The sequence below is a fragment of the Notothenia rossii genome (assembly GCF_949606895.1).
Source record: "Notothenia rossii genome assembly, chromosome: 4".
Taxonomy (NCBI): Eukaryota; Metazoa; Chordata; class Actinopteri; order Perciformes; family Nototheniidae; genus Notothenia; species Notothenia rossii.
Window position 1 is genome coordinate 91228135 of NC_136902.1, and position 20586 is coordinate 91248720.

A 20586-nucleotide genomic window follows, 5' to 3' on the forward strand; every position below is an offset into this window, starting at 1 on the left:
ACTATAAATATATTTTAAGACCAGATTTAATGTACAATAGTTTGATGAATGGAGGATATGGTTTCAGTACTCACAGGTCTTCTGGATCTTGGCTCTGATCGTCTCACCATGTCTCCTGCAGGGATGAACACAATCCAACAATTTTGGATAAAGTTTAAAATAAGTGTTTGTTCTTTGAGTCAGCTTCAGAGTCCTGACTGATCTCATGCTTTACATCTTTATATCTTCTCTGCAAACACTACGACTGACTGCCACAGCTCTCAGCTGCATCACAGGAAGTAACTGCTCATTAGGCTAGAAACTAAAAACATGACAGGAAACAAAACAGAAAACCTTTTCCACTCTTCTGAAAAATCATATATGTCTTTTAGAAAGTTGCTCACTAACTAAATGTGGATTTGCATTTTCAGCTTACAATAGTTGATGGAAGAATGAAAGAACCTGCAGTCAGTGGGAAACATCACTGATCTGTTGAGATTCCCCAGAGAGAGAAACACCTCCCTGTGTTTGATACAATACTGCTGAACCAGCAGAGACCCCGTACTGACCTGAGAGTCTCCAGTCTGCAGTCTGGACTCTCCAGAAGATCTCTCAGCAGCTCCACTCCTGAATCCTGCAGATCGTTCTCACTCAGGTCCAGATCTCTCAGATGGGAGGGGTTGGACTTCAGAGCTGAGGCCAGAGCAGAACAGCTGATCTCTGACAAGCTGCAGCCCCTCAGTCTGAATAAAGAAAACATGATGAGGATAGAAATCTGTTTATAATCCAATCAGATGTTCAGGTTTATTAAGTGTAGCTCAACATTCCTGTTTCCTAATCAATGAGCTTTCCCCTGAATTACAGTGACTGTCATTCTGTTATTGTGGATCATCATAATATCAGCCTTCTGTTCATTATCTGTGAAAACATTGAAATCAATGGGAAGCAAGAAAAACATGTATGCTTCAGAGATCAATGTAAAACTAATATGAGTTCAGATGAACTTCTTTATTCAGATGTGACCATTTACTAAAGACAACATACATTTACTTGAACAACTAGCAGTGGATATCTAACATATATATTTGAAGAAACAGTCAACTTTTATGACTCCAGACTAAATGTAGTACAAGAAAAATAAGAATATGAACAAAAGGTTTGTGGCAGTGGGGTGTGGTTAGAGCGCCGGCTGCTGGAGGGATGGGGCTGGCTCCAGACAGCTGGACAAGGATCAGGTAACCAGGTGAACAGTAAAGCATGTCAGTAACCTGGTTCTTGTCTCTTGGTCTGGGTCTTGGGGGCCGAAGGACTTGACCCAAGAAAGCCTGTCACTGGCAGCAGTGTTCTGTCTGTTTCCTAAAGTATGGATGTATTGTTTGCAAGCTGTGGCCAGTCAATAAAGCTTTCTTTTAGGCAAGCCTTCCTCTCCTTCTGTCCTTTTTAACTGGGTGAGCAGGAAAACCCTCACAACGACATACACAAATGTATGGTTGTTCAAGCATTAGGTTCAACTGTTAATGAAACACATGAGATCTCCAGCAGTAACAGAGAGTCAGTGAACTGACCCGAGAGTCTCCAGTCTGCAGTCTGGACTCTCCAGAAGATCTCTCAGCAGCTCCACTCCTGAATCCTGCAGATTGTTGCCACTCAGGTCCAGATCTCTCAGATGGATGTTGGACTTCAGAGCTGAAGCCAGAGCAGAACAGCTGATCTCTGTCAACCTGCAGCCACTCAGTCTGAATGAAGAGAACATGATGTAACTTTAGAGAACAATGTTCCTGTTTGAAATAACTCCAGGTTTAATAATCTGCTCAGAGCTGAAGAAGGTCAGAAAGTGGAAACTCCAAACAGGTTAAAAACTGTAAGATACAGAAAGAGGGAAAGAGCTCTCATTCATATTAAAGACAACGTGCTTCTACTTCAATAAAACGAGGAGACTTCACATCTGAAACTCTGCTCCATCTACACTAACTCATGATGTGCAGCCAGACAAATACAAACCACAGAAACTGATTCAACTCAAGATCACAACGTTTACAAAGATCACAATTCAGGATGAATTTTAAATGTGAAGAAAAACCTCCAGAATATGTATTTTAGGAACAGTGGAGTCATCAAATCACAGCATCTTCAGAGTGAACTATTCAGTCAGTATCAGCATCATGTAGCTTCAGGAACATGTTGGAAACAGCAACCACTGAACATACTTGTTAGTGTTGGATCGTTTTAATATAACTTTTTAATTATTGTATTTGATATCATTTGTTAAAATCATGATGGAGAATACAAGATGAATTTCAGCTGTTTAAAAGGTTCAGAGTGAATTCTGCAGTGAAGGTTTTTTGTTGTTATATTTAAATGTAAAGATCAACATTGCATTATGCAACTCTAGCATTAAGAGGCTCAGTGAGGATCCGAGTGATATCAGCCTGATGTCTGCAGCTCAGAGTCAACACAACTCTCACATATTCATCTCAGCACACAAGTTCAAGATGGAGAACTGACCTGAGAGTCTCCAGTCTGCAGTCTGGACTCTCCAGAAGATCTCTCAGCAGCTCCACTCCTGAATCCTTCAGAGCGTTGAGACTCAGGTCCAGATCTCTCAGATGGATGTTGGACTTCAGAGCTGAGATCAGAGCAGCACAGCTGATCTCTGACAACCTGCAGTTTATCAGTCTGAATAAAGAAAACATGATGTAACTTTAGAAAACAATGTTCCTGTTTGAAATAACTCAATGTTTAATAATCTGATCAGAGCTGAACAATGTTTTAACGTCAGCAATGATGTAGAAACAAATCCCTGATCATCTGGAACTCTCTGCAGCAGTTTCTCTCATCAGATGTTTAACAACTCCTTCATCTCCCTCACAGCTCATCAGTACTGACAGCATCTCCACTGACTCATTGAGCACAGAGTGAGTCTGTTGAAGCTCAAACACTCTCCCTCACACATTCACCTTCTCTGATCTTTGTTATTCTTAAAGTTTGGATTCCATTTCCATTTGGAAACACAGAAACAAATAAAAGCATTAAAATGTCTTCAGGCAAAATTCTGAAAATCATAAATACAAACAAATCTGTATGAACTGCAGTCAGTGAACTGACCTGAGACCCTCCAGTCTGCAGTTTGGACTCTTTAGTGCAGAACTCAGCAGCTCCACTCCTGAATCCTTCATTTTTATGTTGTGACTCAGGTCCAGCTCTCTCAGATGGGAGGGGTCAGACTTCAGAGCTGAGGCCACGACTTCAAATTCAGTCTCTGAGAGTCCAAAGCCAGAAAGTCTATAATGACACATATATCACAACTTGTGTTAGTATAAAAACAGAGGAACCATTTAATTAACTTACTGAATTTGAAATGGAACAACTTTTAACACATTATGAACATTTCATTTAATAATAGAGTTTTCTTTATTCATTGTCATTTTTTTTGTTTTTGTTTCATGGTTCTGTCACAAGTTCACAAGACAGTTTTGGGTTGGACAATGTGGGGGAGGAGGCATTGAGCCGCAGCGGGGGAGGAGGCATTGAACCCCTCGCACCTGCCCCCGGAGGAGGCAGGGGAGTCAGGTACCCGGAGGCGCACGGTGGACGGCCAGGGCGAGGCCGCCGCACCGCACTGGAGTCAGGGTTCCGAGTTTTTCGAGCCAAGTCCCTTAGTTAAAGCGCAGCACGGAGCACCCGGCAGGAGCCTCCAGCAGACCCCCCCAAGCGGTTCCCTCGTCCCTCTGAAGAGGCAGAGAGGTGGGTGTTTTCATCTGCCGGTTGAAGTATTAAGTTAACGTGTTATAGCAGAAAGTTTTATACAGCGTATTTCTGGTATATTCATTTTAATGTCACCTGATATATAGAATGTGTGTTAAACGTGAATGAACGAGTCTATTTTTTCCTCTTAAATTATAGAGGTTTTTTATATATATTCCTAAAATAATGTCCCATTTTAAGTAGATGCTTAGGGAAGATGTGTGTGTGTTCATTGCAGTGGCTATATGTACTGTATAATTACTGCTCAACTATACCTGTGTTTGTGTTTTATTGATTTCTCTCTGTTTTATTCTTTCATGTTGTGAGTACTAAATTGTTACAACATTGTGGAGTAGTTGGCTTTAACATGATTAATTACTCTGTATGAAGTAAGAGCAGTTTTGCATGACAAGAGACTAGAGAGGTGGGGGAGGAGACATTCTTCATTAGACACAGCATGTCAAGTATCAGGGAAGTCTACAGATGTAGCGCTTCATTTCAGACGCCTACCCGTGCGGGTCCGTGATCGGCGCGGGGTGGGCCCCTGCTGAAAAGGGAAACCCCCCGCAGGACTTGATACGCCCCCCCTGATAAATAAATGTAATTATAATGAAACCAGCTGCAATGGATCATGGATCCACCAGGGGGAGCCTTGATTAAAAAGCTGCAAAACTGGAACTCATGTGAAATAAACAGCTGATAGATCTACTGGTATCTGATATAACGGATATTTGTTAAGATCCATATGTCACGGATAGGATCATATTCTGTGCTAAATAAGAGACATGTAATCATTTACTAAACATCACCATGTTTTTATTTAACAAAATAATGTTGTTTAATTCACGTAGGGGTAAGTACAAAACCATCGCTATTTTTTTCAGATCAGGAAATGCAGCCCGGCTCAAACAAATGATTTTCAATCATCATCCTCACAATCATTTAATGTATCATATGTTCGCGAGTTGAAAATGAATGCACTAAATGTAATCCACGTAAGTTTACAACAACAAAACTAATCGCTTTGTTTTTATATCACATCCGACCGGAGGAAAATGCAGCACGGCTCTCACTACCGATCATCCTAATCCCACGGGCAAACAATAATATGTACAGTGTTAATAGTTTACTGTATTATTAGTGTCTAATATTACTGGGGATTTCAGAATGGTACTGGATTTTGATTGATTGTATCGGCTTCATATCGCAACATATTCCCGAAGTCTGAAATGCAAAAATGTCCCACATTAGGGCAATTCACCCTACATTTAATCATTCAAACAAAATCATATTTCGTTTATTTTTAACGAAATAAATGTGGTTTAATCCACATAATTTACTGTGTTAATTGTTTACTGTAGTATTGTGCACATTACTTTTCGCTACTTGTTGCACCCCTGGTTAGAAGCTAAACTGCATTTCGTTGTCTCAGTACCTGTAATATGTGCAATAAGAATACAGTTGAGCAGGAGCAAATGTATTTACTTAATACATATCTGACATTAACGATTAAACACATTTGTGCATTCTTTAAACCGAGTCAAGCCGACTCCGGAGGTGGCGGAACATTAAAGTGTGCACCTGATTGTTTAACTTGAAGGTGCCTGGTGACATTTAATCATTCAAACAAAATCCTATTTCGTTTATTATTAACGAAACAAATGTGGTTTAATCCACATCATTTGCTGTGTTAATTGTTTATTGTAGTATTGTTTAACTTGAAGGTGCCTGATGTGAACATTTCCAGCCCAACCATTTACACCTTCCTTTTTTCCCATCCAAAGTTTGAATTGGAGAAAGGTAATGGTTATCGATGGTGCTTTTATAGCCTATTGTATAATAACTGTGTGATTTATATTGCTTTTCAAATGCATATGGCCACCCATTTACACTGCTCTTCCCGTCAAGAATATGGATAGAACTTAGTTAGATCACTTTACATTTCAGCGAATTAATTTTTAATCACACACATCTCCCCACGTCTCCCCGTCCCGAAAATAATAAAATAAAAAGAGGAAACAATTTTCAAGTTCAGTTTTCACCGTTTTATTTAAAATAACTCACATAACAGACACCATACTGTAGGCCTATCTGCTGCGGAAACCAGGACGAGCTATTTCGGGATTTGTTTTTCGGGGGCTCCTCAGTCTCTCGTTTACCCGGCTCCTGATCTTATGCCACTTGTCAATGTTCAGATTTGGGAACCAATTAGAAACATAGGACTAAATCTTTTTCAACCTCTTGACGGGAATAAACAGTGAGGAGGGGTACAGTATGAATACACTAGATATACACAGCCGCCCAGCCTGTGAGCAGTATGAACACCAATGAGCGCTCAGCTCGAGATAACAGCGAGTCGAGAGAGAGAATGATATCTGCATTTTCTCTTTTGGTTTGATTACACATGCTGGGGATTGTGTTTACAAACATTGACCAGACCATTCACCAGCCCCCACCCCCCATGTTGCCTATGCTGTCCTATGTTGCAAACTCTTTGTTTAAAACGGATTGGCCATCGGAATGTGTGGAGGAATTCTCCCAAGGGGGATGGTCACATTCCACAGCTCTCCCCCCCACTCCTCTCTCTTTCGTGTATCGTCGTCATATGTCCAGCTCAGTGTCACAAAGCCACGCTCTCGTCTCTGGTCCCACTTGGAAGAGGCCAGCCTCTGAAGGAGGTCTGTACAGAGGACAGGTGGTGATTATGTGGTTGGCAGTCTGCTCAGGCTCGCCACACTCGCATACTGCGCTGTCTGCCAGGCCCCACTCCTTCATTGATGATTTGAAACGACCAACCCTAGTACGGAGGCGGTTCAGTAGGGTCCAGTGCCGGCGTGGTAGATGTTCTCCTTCGACTCCATCTCCCGGGTCTTGGATGTGATGGTGCAGACGTGTGAGCTCAGCCGACTCCCATTCCTGCTTCCAGGAAGTTGCTAACCATGCCCTTGTAGACAGGTCCTCAGGGATGGAACCAAGCATCTCTTGTGCTCTCCTGTTGTAGGGGTGACGGGACTTGAGTCTGCTTGGGGCCGCTGCCTTAGTTGTGGTTTCATGCAGGATATGCCCCCACTCCTGTGATCTCCCAACCCTCAGTCTGTAGGTTTGTGTTCGTATATTTCTATGCCGTAATTCATACTGGTCCTCTCACGCACATACATTCTCCTTACAGTATACATACATATATGAGTCCGTGTTATGGACCATTTGTTTTTCTTTATTAAAAAAGGAAGAGCGTCTGAGAGGCGTTTTTGCCCTTTTGCTTTTTACTTTACTAAATGGTCTAATGGTCAGTGGAGCGAGGGGGGAGGGGGGCCGCGAAACTCGCGGAAGTGATTTCAAAACAAAAAGCACTCGTTTGCTTGGAACAAAGAAAACGGCCAAGACACACATTGAGTCCAGAAAATGAATGTTATTAATGGCTGTAAATATAATAAGCCTGTGTCTAAAATTGACAACAGGCTTATTATACAGGGAGGCATGTGGTGCAGTGGTGCAGTGGGTGCCTCCATCACTCAAAATAATGTGAAGAAAAGAAAAAAGTGTTAAAATGTCACAATATATAAATAGAATAACTGGATCATTTAATTTTGCTCCCAGAGTATTTAACATCAAACATTTTATAGTATTTATTTGAAGAAATAAACTTCTGATCCACATCGATTTATAAAGTTAATCACATCTGGACTTACTTGGCCTTCCTGCAGTTCCTCACAGCTGGAAGCAGTCTCCGTCGTCCCTCCTTTGATGTTTGGTACTTCCTCAGGTCCAACTCATCCAGAACCTCCTCTGACATCTGCAGCATGTAGGCCAGAGCAGAGCAGTGGATCTCAGAGAGTTCTTTCTCTAATCTGTTCCCTGACTTCAGGAACTCTGTGATCTCCTGATGTACTGAGAGGTCCTTCATCTCTGTCAGACAGTGGAAGATGTTGATCATCCTGTCAGGAGAGATTTCAGAACTGTTCATCTCCTTCAGGTTGTTGATGGCTCTCTGGATGATTTCTGGACGGTTGTCTGTGCGACTCCGCTGGCCTCCGAACAGTCTCTGGATGATCTTTGGACGGTTGTCTGTGCGACCCAGCAGGCCTCCTAAGAGTCTCTGGTTAGACTCCAGAGAGAGGCCGTGGAGAAAGCGGACAAACAGGTCCAGGTGGCCATTTTCACTTCTGAGGGATTTCTCCATGGCTCCCTTCAGGAAGACATCCAGGGATGGGTAATCCTGATCACTGTTATCACTGTTCTCATCGGGCCAGTCTCCCTGCAGGAAGTCCTTCAGTACCTCTGTGTCTCTGTTGGTGTAACAGTGGAACATGTAGACTGCAGCCAGAAACTCCTGAATGCTCAGATGAACAAAGCAGTAGACTGTTTTCTGGAAGATCACACTCTCTCTTTTGAAGATCTGTGTACAAACTCCTGAGTGCACCAAGGCCTCGGTGACATCCAGACCACAGCGCTGCAGGTCTTCTTGGTAGAACATGATGTCTCCTTTCTCCAGATGTTCAAACGCCAGCCTCCCCAGCTTCAGAAGAACCTTCCTGTCAGCCTTCGTCAGCTGCTGTGGACTCGTCTCATGTCCCTCTTCATACTTCTGCTTCTTCCTCTTGGTCTGGACCAGCAGGAAGTGTGAGTACATGTCAGTGAGGGTCTGGGGCAGCTCTCCTCTCTGGTCTGTAGTCCACATGTGGTCCAAAACTGCAGCAGTGATCCAGCAGAAGACTGGGATCAGACACATGATGTGGAGGCTCCTGGAGCTCTTGATGTGAGAGATGATTCTGCTGGACAGGTCTTCATCACTCCATCTCCTCCTGAAGTACTCCTCCTTCTGGGCGTCAGTGAAGCCTCGTACTTCTGTTACCCTGTCCACACACTCAGGAGGGATCTGATTGGCTGCTGCAGGTCTGGAAGTTATCCAGACGAGAGCCGAGGGAAGCAGCTTCCCCCTGATGAGGTTTGTCAGCAGCACGTTGACTGTGGACTGCTGAGAGACATCAGACACAACCTCATTGTTTCTGAAGTCCAGAGAAAGTCTGCTTTCATCCAGGCCGTCAAAGATGAGCAGCACTTTACAGACAGCCAGCTGCTCTGCTGTGAGCTTCTGTAAGGTTGGATGGAAAACATGGAGCAGCCTGAGAAGACTGTACTGCTCACCTTTGATCAGGTTCAGCTCCCTGAAGGAGAGCGGGATCACCAGACTGACATCTTGGTTTCCCAAACCCTCGGCCCAGTCCAGAGTGAACTTCTGCACTGAGAAGGTTTTTCCAACTCCAGCGACTCCGTTGGTCAGGACCGCTCTGATGAGAGTCTGTTGGTCAGGTAAGGCTTTAAAGATGTCCTGGCACTTGATTGGAGTGTCATGGAGGGTCTCTTTCTTGGAAGCTGTCTCCAGCTGCCTCACCTCATGTTGGGTATTAACCTCTTCACTCTGGCCTTGTGTGATGTAGAGCTCAGTGAAGATGCTGTTGAGGAGGGTTTCACTTTGATCAGTTCCTTCAGTCACACGTTCACATCTCCTCCTCAGACTGAGCCTATGTTCATCTAAAACCTCCTGCAGACCACTATCTGCTGGAAGAGAAGGAAACATGAGAGAATCAGGAAATACTTTTGAGAATCTGAACAGTCAGGATTTTAAATGTCGTGATTTTTATAAAACATTTTAATGTCTATACTTTACAACACAGAACATCCTGGACATGGAGACTCCAGAAGGAACCACAAATACTAGCTGCCAGATATTTATACTCTCATACGTAAATGTTATATAAGTGCTGGGCTAATGTAGTAATGTCTGAGTAAGACAGAAAGCGTTTTTTAGGGAAACACTGCTGTCCCGCGTGAAATATTTGTGTACACACTTTAAAAGCAAAGCCTTGAAGAAGGGATCAGATGATACAGTGTTTCTATAGAAGAGCAGACACCCAGCACCCACACAGCGGGAAAGAGGCTGCACGTATTCGGCCTCTTACTTTGTAAAATGCTCCATCTTTCTCCACACTGAGGACAGCAGGAGTCTCCTGATGGAGGAAGCTGCTCCCAGTATGAGGCGATGCACTGTCTGCAGAACCAGTGTCCACAGCTGGTAGAGACTGGATCCTTCAGGACGTCCTGACACAGAGCACAGCTGGACAGCTGCTCCTCCACAGGAACAGGACTCTTCCTCTTCCCTCTGTGGAGATGAACACATCCTTTACAGCACTTTACATTAGAGGAGCTGATTCTCACCAAAGGTACAACAAGGTGGCAAATTCTACTTTCATATTTAAATTAAAGTCTGTATCTCTAGATGATTGTTCATCCTGGTAAGGGAGATAGAGGTTAGTTCTTCATATCATTAGGAAACCACACAACTTTGTGTCTGGATTCATAACATCAGCTGAATTCATCTGGAACACTTTAGCACTTTGAAGCCAATTTACATTGAATTTGCTGTGAATACATTGCAATAAACAAATGGAAAGGATACCAAGATAACAACGTAATGATATTGATTTGAGTTAATGCTTCGTCAGGTCTGTCTGCAACACAACGAGCAAAATACTTTAAAATGTTGGTTTTCTGAATGAAATCAGTTTCATTAAAGCTAGGCTAACATTGTAGCTGCTCCATCAACACTCAAAATAACTCCATCCAGTCATTAGAACAGCAGCTATTATATTGTTAGCACCACAGACAGTCTCTGGTTTATACAGGTACATGAATAACCCTGATTTAATATGAGGTGCTGTAGAGCTCTGGCTGCTGATGTTCCCTCTTCTGATTTATCTCAGCATGTCAGTGACGACAGGAGCAGAATCTCAACACTGTTTTTGTAACAGAGCGTCACAAACTTTACTCTCAAGTTGTAACTTTTCAAGTTGTGTGAATACCCGGGGGATATGAATTTCAAATCTTTACTTGATTCGTGTTGCCAGGCACAAAATTGTGTCTGCGGATTGACCCTACATTTTATCGCACCGCACAAAATAAATATGCTAATTATAAATACAACCAGCTCACCCGGTTGTTAGAATCACTATACTATACTCTACACATTGTTTCTGTACTCTACTGCCCTCATGTAATTATAATTATAAAATAACCGTTTTGATTATCAGATAATATAAAAACTGAATCCTCTCCAGGTCAGGTTACAGTAGAAACAGACTCTTACTTCCTGTCTGAGGGTCCAGGTTCATCTCTGAAGTCTGGAGGTTCCTCTTTAGACCGGTCACTCTCCAGAGACAGACGGCTGGGGACTGGAGATTTGTCCTCTTCGTCTTCTTTGAAATCACTCATCTTCTCCAGTCTGAGAGATAAACCAGTATGTGAATCCAAACCATCATAATGACAAACTTGGGTTTCAATACAACAACTCAGTCAGACTTCAGGCAGGCTGCTCTCCATGTTGACTTCGCTGGGCTGTTACATGTTATGTAACTCTGATGAATCAGAAACCAGGAAATGGATAAAAAAGTTCACAACATTTGAAGATGTCACTTTCGACTGCAGGAAATAAATATATTTAAATCTACAGATTATTTTCTGACATACAGTATAACCAGGGTTCGAGTTATAAACTGAGCCCTATGTTTTTTTTTTAAAACTAACGCACAGGTATGAGGTGTGATTTGTGCCAAAGACCGAACTAACTGAGCAGCCAATCGTGTCGATCGTTGCCTACCAAGCCGTGAACAATGCCGCGAGAGAAGTAACGTGACACTCTCGTCGCCACCCCTCTCGTCTGAGAAGCTACGTGACGTCTGCGTCTGAAGTTACTTTACTTTGGTTGTTATCACCAAATAACCCAGTGAAGTTACAGCTACTTAGTTGCTGTAACTTCACTACATAAATAAACACAAGGATAATTATGTGTTATTGTTGAGTAAATGGAGAATTGCACAGGGGAAAATAACGTATCTATGCCACAATTTTAGATGCAGATTTTGTTAAACTAATACGTTTGCGCTGTGGAGCAACACTATAAATTGACGGGGAAGGGGGTAGCAATAAAGATAACACCATTAAACAGTTACACAACATAACAGAAATAATATCCATAGCAGCGTCCCTAGCAACCACCTTGGTAACAATGAAAACGTTGTATAGACACAATTTCCTGAAGTAATCTTCGTAATAACTAGCAAACTAAAGATCATGTACATCCACTGCACACATAATCTGAAGTAACAACTCATATTTCTCTCATCAAATGACATCAAAACGCATTTTAATGGCCAAACTAACCTTAAAATAGGCATTTTCCACCGAGAATAAAATGAAGTTTGGCCATGTTTTTTTTTTCTGCAGGGAGACATTTGAAGATCACGTGACATAGACGCCAGCTATTGGAATGAATGGTGAAAAAAAAACGTACGGATCTTACAATCTTACAATTTCAGAGGCGTTTTTGTAGAAATACTAGGTCCCAAGTTGTGGACCAACGTAGTTATTACACTGGGTTGGATATTCTGCCACTTTCTGTGTTCAAATGGATGTCATATAAGACCTTAACAAGTGAAGTCTCAGTGCTGTGGTTAGGTCGACATCCCGACTGAAACACTACCAGTTTTTTGGGGGGCGTTTTGCTGGATTTTTTTGGCTGATATCAGCTCTGCTTGCTCTCAGGGAATATGCATCTGCACTATCTCGATGCAACCCGCTTCTTTCATGGTATTCAATTATTTGGTGAACATGCTTCCATGCCTCCTTTAACAAAAGCATTGTCACTGGCAGGCCTGGCAAACATGAGAAACAGCAAGCAATATAGAGAGTGCGATGATTCACAGTAAGTTAACCATTTTCTATTTGTCCCATCCTTGCTGTGGAATACTTTGGGAATGGCTTTCATGGAAGTTTGTTGTGGGTGGTTGGCTGAGGGCGAGCAATATAATCAAAAGGCCTCTCTGTGTCAACTTCCTGTGCGTCTCTTTCACTGTCTTTCTCCTCAGTTGCAATTTCCCTTGAGCTGGACCCTGAATCTTGACTTGTCTTTTCAACCTCCTCAGCATCTGCTGGTACTGAATAAGAACCAGCATAAGGATTAAACTCTTATCAATAACTATATAGTAACTGATTGAGAGAACATGAACATAGCTTGCTTATACTGTTGTCATTACATTTGCTTTGGTTTTGTTCAGTGTTTTCATAGTCATAGCCTATTGAAACATTCCTCTGTGCCTGCCAGTTCTATCCTAGCACTAAGCTCTGCCTGCATCTCTGCCTCAGGGTCATCACCATCAGCATCATCTGATAGTGGAACTGAACAATCATTAGTAATCATTACATTAATAACTATGAAATAACATTATTCAAGAACATATATTATACAACACTTATTTTGTATCACTTAGTTGACCCTGTATTTGCATGGCCTAATACCATAATTATTGTCTCCCTTTTAGACAACATAGCCATCTCAAGTTATTCACTCACAGTATGAGGGGTTTGTAGCCCCACAGTTAGCTGCAGTCTAACGTTATATTACATATATTTGCCTTGAGTAACGTTAAGGACATGTTTTTTTTGTTGTTGTAGCCTTACAGTCTCCAGTCACACAGGGCCTGCCACTAACTTAGCATTGGACTGAGAAACTGTTTTGTTGACAGTCGATGTGCACATCAGGCTACAATATAGAAAGAAATGTGGCTCATAATGTTCGCTAACTTACTTTCTTTTTCGTCATTCTATACCTATTATATTCTTGCCGTCAGTTTAAGTAGGTCCAGTCCACACTAATGTAAACAGCAGCGCACTGGTCTCGTGAGAAACGGAGAGTGGAACAAGTTAAAACCAATCACATCTTCATTATTCTCCTGAAATTTAAATGTGCCCATTCGCTAGTCTGACAGGTGCGTGGTTCTCACTGCGCCTCATACGTGCAACTTTGAACACCTTCAATATATGCCGCATTAATGGATTTGGCCAGTGGCGGCCGGTGGAAATTATTTTAGGTGGGGCTATTGTAATGGTGAATAAACCACACGGGGAACATTTTGAGAAATGACCTCTTAAATTATGACTTCTGGTGATGTTAGAGATATGAGAAGACTGATCAATACCTCCATAATCTTCAGTGTGGTTAGCTAGGAATCTTCCAAAACTTCCAAATACCTTGTCCTGGACATAGTTTCTACAATAAACTGTGCAACAGTACAGTAGGCCCACACAAGCTGCAGAACACCGGTTCTTTGGGAACACTCAAATGATTCAGAAACACAGAAATATTAGAAAACAGACCATTAAGGCAAAAAATCTAGTTTGATGGATGCAGTCAAAACTCAACTATATACAATAATATATATGTGTGTGTGTGTGTGTGTGTGTGTGTGTGTGTGTGTGTGTGTGTGTTTATTTATCACGGGCACATAGTATCTGTCCCCGGCTGTTTGAAGAGCAAGCATGTGAAACAAAAGACAGTGTTTACCTCTTTGCATCCAGCTAGTCACACACACAGTTACAATCACACTCCCTGTAATTGACATAATTAATAGATAGTTTAGCTTCTCACCATCAGTTGCTGTGGCCCACTGATGTTAACGATCGTAACTGAAAGGCCGCCTGTCAAACGTAAACATTCAGCCACGTGACTCGCAAACTCTCGCAAGAGTTTTACACAAGACGGATCCTTTCTAGCCATAACCCTGAACCGGGCGCTGACATTGGCGCCCGGTGATCATCAGATTTGAAGACACTGATTGGCTGAAATTGTGTTTCGGAGGCATAGTTTACAGATAGCAACAGTCAGCTGCTAGTGGCTGCTGCTGCACTGCTTGAGGGCTCCTCTCTTAGCGCCCAGACGAGAGAGGGTAATGATACACGGGCAAGGCCAGGCAGGAAACATGTGACTTATCAGTAACTTTAGACATCGTAAACACCATTTTGAACGCGATGTTATTGTAGGTTATACATTTTACTGATACCAGTTATATAATATTTACCTTGTCCATTAAAAAAAAGAATTAAAAAAAAAAAAGAATTTTTAATTATATTTTTTATTTTTATTTTAATGTGGGAAGAGGTGGGGCGGCACCCCTAGCGCCCCTATGGGCCGGCTGCCACTGGATTTGGCCTGCAGTCACCGCATCTGGGCTGAATTAAACGCATATTATTTTAGTCCTGTGTGTTTATCAGAGGCCATGTCAGCAGGCCACATCATATTATGCCAGCGTTGCTTTCACAAGACATACAAGCCACAAACTGTCAATCGAAACATGCCACAACCTGAGGGACAGTGAATGAGAAACACAGACACACCCAAACCCACACACACCTTGAGGGAGGGAGGGAGGGAGAGAGAGAGCGAGAGAGCTGCTAGACACAACTCTTATAAATCACCAGACCGGACAATTGTTATTTGTTCCAAATCGGAACCGGATTTTGGTTCCCGACCCTCATCCCATCCCCAGCCACAGCCGTGGTCTTGACCCGTCTTGACATGAAATCTCGAGTCCTATAGGTCCGATACAAAGACAAGACCAATACCGGTCTCGAGTAGTACAACACCAGCAAATATTCTCAAACTACTGTTTATTAATTATTACGTCTGACATCGTCGTGACGTTGCCTGTATTCTACGTCAACCTAATAAAAACACACACACACACACACACACACACACACACACACACACACACACACACACACACACACACACACACACACACACACACACACACACACACACACACACACACACACACACACACACACACACACACACACACACACACACACACACACACACACACACACACACACACGCAGCAGCAGCCCTTGCACAAACTTAAATACGAAAAGGTTCAAATACCCACACACACATAATCTCGGCTCGCGCAGCACGCTCACAGGCATAGATTGCGCAATAATGTTAAAAACCAGATCCTGGTGTTAACACTCACCCTGTTTTTCTCCTCCTGCTCTGTCGAAGTGTAAAATGGATTCTGGCAGTCTGACTTCCTATTTTCCCTTCATCACCCTCACCTGTATGTAGCTCCTCCCTTTGTTTCATAACCAGCCTCATCACCTGGACAGGTACAGATTATTTTCAATTGCTCTCACAGTAAGACAGTTCCAAAAACATGTACAAGAAAGTTAGAAAATAGACAAGCAGCTAAAAACAAGCAAGTATAAATTATAATACCACAAAGTGAAAACAAATCAATCAACATCCCGCATTCAAAACCTTACTTGTGAGGTTGTTTTGGGTACTCTAGTGTTAACTGTGTAATATATTGTTCCATATTATATATATTTGTTTGAGGAATATTATTACTGCTGCATGAATGCACAAATTGCATAGTGTAGATTATTTGAACTCCTTTATATACTCTTGGTTTGTTAAATGCATTGCTGCAGATTCTGAGATCAATATATGTGTGCAGCTGTGTCCTGTGATAACCATGCATCTTTAAAAAGTCAACTTTTCATGAGTTTTTCAGAAAAACAGCCCTGTTTCAGCTTTGTGACGGTGCATTTTCAAGCTGATCCAAGAGGCTTTTTAAAGGCATGTAGCTTAAGGAGGAGAACTGCCTGAACACATAAATACATACTGGATCCTAGTTCATCGTAAACATTTAAAATCATCTGGAGATACGTGGTTATCACTGAACAGGAGGGGGAAGAACATCTGTAATCTTAAAGGTGGGGTAGGTAACTTTGGAGAAACCAGCTCGAGTGCGCTAGAATTTGAAAATACACAGCCGGAAAAAATCTGCCACTTCCTTACAGAGCCCCTCCTCCAACACACACTAACACGCACATGACCAATGATATGGAATGCCATTTAAGCCAAAATTAAATAAATACATAAATAATTAAATAAATACATATATATATAAATATGCCTATGAAATAAATTCTGAAATAAATAAATGAGGCAATAAATATGCATACATGAAAAAGGAGAAACAGAAAGTGAGGTATGTTGTCGGAGTTGTTTAGATTAAGTATGTTTTAACACATGTAAATGCTGTGTAAACTCTGTGTGTTTATTATGAATATGTAATTAGATTGGAAAGGTGAAAGCACTCGACTGCTGCTGTAATGAGAGGAAAAAGGGAGCTGTAAAGTTAGCAAAACACGTTGATTTGTGGTCATTTTGCAGCAAAATCAGCGATTAAATGTTCATTGTTTTACTGAGAAAATATTCATTTGTATCCTCAAAGCCATTCCTGGGAAAAAAAACAACACATCTCAATTATACCAGACTTTACACAGGATACACCTTTATTAAAAGTACACATTTAGCTGTATTTTCCACATTTTCCACATCTTTGAAATGCTGTTTCTCACAATCCTGATGAATAAAAGTTAAAATATTTAAAGATATCTACAGAATCAAACATTTACACATGTATACAAAGTCCCACATTAAGAGGCATCAATACAAAAGGAAAATATAAAGGCACAAGAGTCAATATATACAAAAATAACAGTCACTTATAAACAGAGGACGATGAATATGTTCATAGTCTTTGTTCAGGAGATAATCAGAGCTTTGAACTCACATTTAGGAGGAAAGGTTTGAAAAAGGAGAAGCTCCAACTAAAGATAAACATTAGGTTTCAAAGTCTGTGGGAACATTTATATTTCAGAGGTTTAGTTTTGGCAGAAATACAACTTGTATTACTTCCAGCGCTGTAGAGTGCGTGTTAGCATAGCATTGATAGTGGAGAAAATACATTTTAAAGAACGATGATACCAGTTATTCTACATCATTGTTGCACTGTTCACATTTCAAAAGTAGTTTGGATTCATCAAGAAGTATTAAATATTGGATAAAGATTATAATGAAACCATTTAAAATCATAATGAAAATACACCTTTTTTCCATTCATACATTTTTAATATATTGGTTTTAGAAACGTTGATAATTAGCACTACAGCTAAGAGAGAAGATATAAACCTTAATTTGTATTCATTTGAATGTATAGAGGGGGAACTGAGGAGGTGATATTGGCTAAAAAGTCACTGTTTATTCAGAAATATTCAGATAATTATTCAAACAGGTCTGATTTTAATCTGTGCTCTGTAAGTTATTCTTTTAAAGGTTTTTAATTATTTGTTTATGTACACAATCCTAGGTGTTTCAGTAATACGCTGCTGGAGGAAGATAAGAGAATATCTAGCCGTTTTTTATTTTATTGTCACATTTATTAATTAAACTTCAGTTGTTCCTGGAGCACCTTAAAGTATATATATATTTAGCTTATTATTCCAAGTTTGCTCACCCACCAGCACCTTGTTAAAATGTTAAAGTGATGCCAGAAAACAACATTTCTGTTCCTCAAAAACTGTATAATTACTCCAGAAATATGACCAGTCAAAAAGGGTTGGTCGGCCATTTAAATTAAATTAAAGACCAATCTTTTTAATTTGGCTTATAATTTGGGGCAATAGTAATTTGTTAGTAGTATCACTGTTCATGTTTTAAGATATAACTCTTTCTGTTTGTTTACACCTTGTTTTTAATTATTGTTCCTCATTTGTTATTGTCATTTTATGTCATACTCTGTAAAAGCACTTCAAGCATGAAAGGTGTTATATAAATAAAGTTTATTATTATTAATGTCGTCTGGTTTTTTGAGTGTTTTTTCTCTTCTTTGTGAAACGCCGCTGTGTCAAATGTCCTTCTTGGGTTGCCGTACATTGCCAAAATGGGTGTGCTCTGTGAGTCTCACACTCCGCTTCTCTCTGGGGGCTCTCTCCCTCTATTCACACCACTTTCCCCCAGCTTTCAAAGACTTATTCCTGGGTAGAAAAGCCATGTGCATCACCCTGGATCTCTGCATATGTGCCTGTGAGTCTGAGACCCTGCTAACAGCAGTGACTCTGCTGTTTTCATCTTCTTGTACATTTCATGACTTAAAAGGGGACGAAATGGACAGTTTCCTGTCCATACTGACATGAATATGTCCATAACACCGGATGTTTATGCAGTCAAACATACATTTGAATTAAAACAGTTTAATGCACTTTTAACACTCATGTACCCACGATTCAAGCTGCTTTCCTGGGTTACAAAGTGCTGTGAAGCAGCCTGTTCTCTGGCTACAGTCTGGGTGCAAGAGCCATGTGCTGCAAGGATCTCTCTGGGTGCACTCTGTGAGTCTCACACCCTGCTTCTCCGGGGTGCTGAAGAGTCATTTTCAGGCTCCTCTGCACAGTTGTCCCCCTAAAAAAATGATTTTTAATCATTATCTTTGCATTTAAATGATTTATTTTATCATTAATATGGTTCCCTAACACAATGCACATAGTCTTGAGCTCACTGGGGTCTGGGGTCCTGCATATGCATTAATCAGGCATTTTAACACTTTTTTCCATGAAAATGATTTTTATTCACTATCATTGGGCTATATAAACCAAATTTCGGGTTACGCGGAGCACAATTGTAACTTTTACTATTTAAATGTATTTGTATTATATATTTTTGGGCAATAAAAGTGACATTTCTGGGTGACTTTGTCAGTTTATGGAACTTAGCCCACAAATCCTGGAGGTTCCAGGCCGAATTTGGGAGCTCATACGCGGCCTGCCATGAGCCCCCACCCGTGGAAAGAAGAAAAAAGTGAAAAAAAACGGTCAATTATATCTTAAAATAATCAAAAATGAAGTTTAAAAAAATTCTCTAAAGAATTACTAAGTGCCAACGGAGAAGGGGCTCAAAAAAGCTCCTTCGGGCCGAAGCCCCGGACACTTTTCCACTTCTCCGTTGCAACTTACAACGGAGAGGGGAAATCAAGCTTCCCCTTCTCCGTCAAAAAAATGTATTCATCCATTTCAGACTACTGTCTGCACGAAATCGGAAACCCGGTTTTTGAGAGGACTCAGAAAGAAAAAACGGGTGTCTGATTTCATGGAGGAATGTATCCGCTCCATGTGCACTCTGGCTCTGATACATTTGTTGCCTGGAGACCCGCCAGCCTGGTTCTTACCAAACTTTAAGTTTGCAAACTGGTCTCTGGACGAATGCAAGGGGAGTTTGAGGGGACTCTACCCGCATTATGAGACACTATTTTCGGCTACATTTTCTCACTTTCACCCCTTTTCTATGGATCTCCAAAAAGTGAACTCAGACTTTTTCTGACTGGAGGAATGTAAGGGGAGTTGACAGGGCACTCTACCCGCCTTATGAGGCACTATTTTCGGATACTTGTTTTCCATTTTCACCAGTTTTCCCTGGTTCTCCAAAAACTTTAATCTGACTATTTTGCCTGTGGAGGAATGATATGGGAGTTGACAGGGGACTCTACCCAGGTTATGAGGCACTATTTTCGGATACTTTTTTTACATTTTCTGCACAGCCTGCTCTCTGGTTTTACGGGTTCACTCTTTATCTATTTACACCACTTTCCCCAACATTCCAAACCCTTTTCCTGGGTAAAATTAGGTCTGTCACTTTGGGTAACCGCACCATTCTCGGACGTCTCCCGAGAGTGGACGTCCATTTCCTCTAAATTGTGGAATGGCTCAGGGTCGGTGAAGGGGAAATCCTGGCATGGAGTAGAAACAGGAGCAGGATTGGGAGTGGCACGAGAAGCAGCAGCCGAGGTAGAGAGAGCAGAGATCTGGCAAGCTAACTCTGAGACATGATGAGCCATGGATTGATTACTCTCGACTTACGCCCGGATAAGCTGGTCGTGTTGACCCAGAAGGGAACCTTGACTAGACAGAGCATGATGGAGTGTGGCGGGATCCGATACAGTGACTGCAGGGTTCTTCTTGGCCAGTTCTTCTGTTAGGCTTCATGTGGAATGATTGGAGATGAGAACCCGCATGCAAGCACTAAGACTCAAACAGTGGTGAAGTGTCAAAAAAATGGGCCTGGAAGTTTGTTTACCCCTGAAGAATAAACAAAGACTTGGCGAAGACTGAGGATGAGAACCAGGG

General features: G+C 41.5%; 2 protein-coding genes across 2 annotated transcripts in view; both read right to left on the bottom strand.

The window, feature by feature from the left end:
- The window catches only part of LOC307034964 (NACHT, LRR and PYD domains-containing protein 12-like), a gene marked incomplete at both ends in the record, with an annotated part of 129324 nt that overhangs the window by 57530 nt on the left and 51208 nt on the right, over positions 1-20586 (bottom strand). The window contains one exon of the mRNA XM_079673888.1: positions 75-115. Coding sequence (XP_079530014.1) covers positions 75-115 — 41 coding nt within the window. The remainder of the gene's footprint in view (positions 1-74; positions 116-20586) is intronic.
- Positions 343-15618, bottom strand: LOC307036166 (protein NLRC3-like). Its single transcript, XM_079676242.1, has 8 exons — positions 15594-15618; positions 10868-11002; positions 9684-9883; positions 7413-9282; positions 3085-3261; positions 2485-2655; positions 1545-1715; positions 343-722 (listed from the first exon to the last, which is right to left on the bottom strand). The coding sequence occupies exons 2-8, from the start codon at positions 10990-10992 to the stop codon at positions 461-463; spliced, it is 2976 nt and encodes a 991-aa protein (XP_079532368.1). The 5' UTR covers positions 10993-11002; positions 15594-15618; the 3' UTR covers positions 343-460.

What these genes read in the sequence shown, in the direction of transcription:
- LOC307036166 (XM_079676242.1), bottom strand. Translation starts at nt 10,992, where the DNA reads ATGAGTGATTTCAAAGAAGACGAAGAGGACAAATCTCCAGTCCCCAGC. An exon ending in TGCAGACTGGAGGGTCTCAG is followed by an intron (nt 2,656 to 3,084) that starts GTCAGTTCACTG and finishes TTCTTTATTCAG; the next exon opens with ACTGATAAACTGCAGGTTGT. An exon ending in TGCAGACTGGAGACTCTCGG is followed by an intron (nt 723 to 1,544) that starts GTCAGTTCACTG and finishes TTCTTTATTCAG; the next exon opens with ACTGAGGGGCTGCAGCTTGT.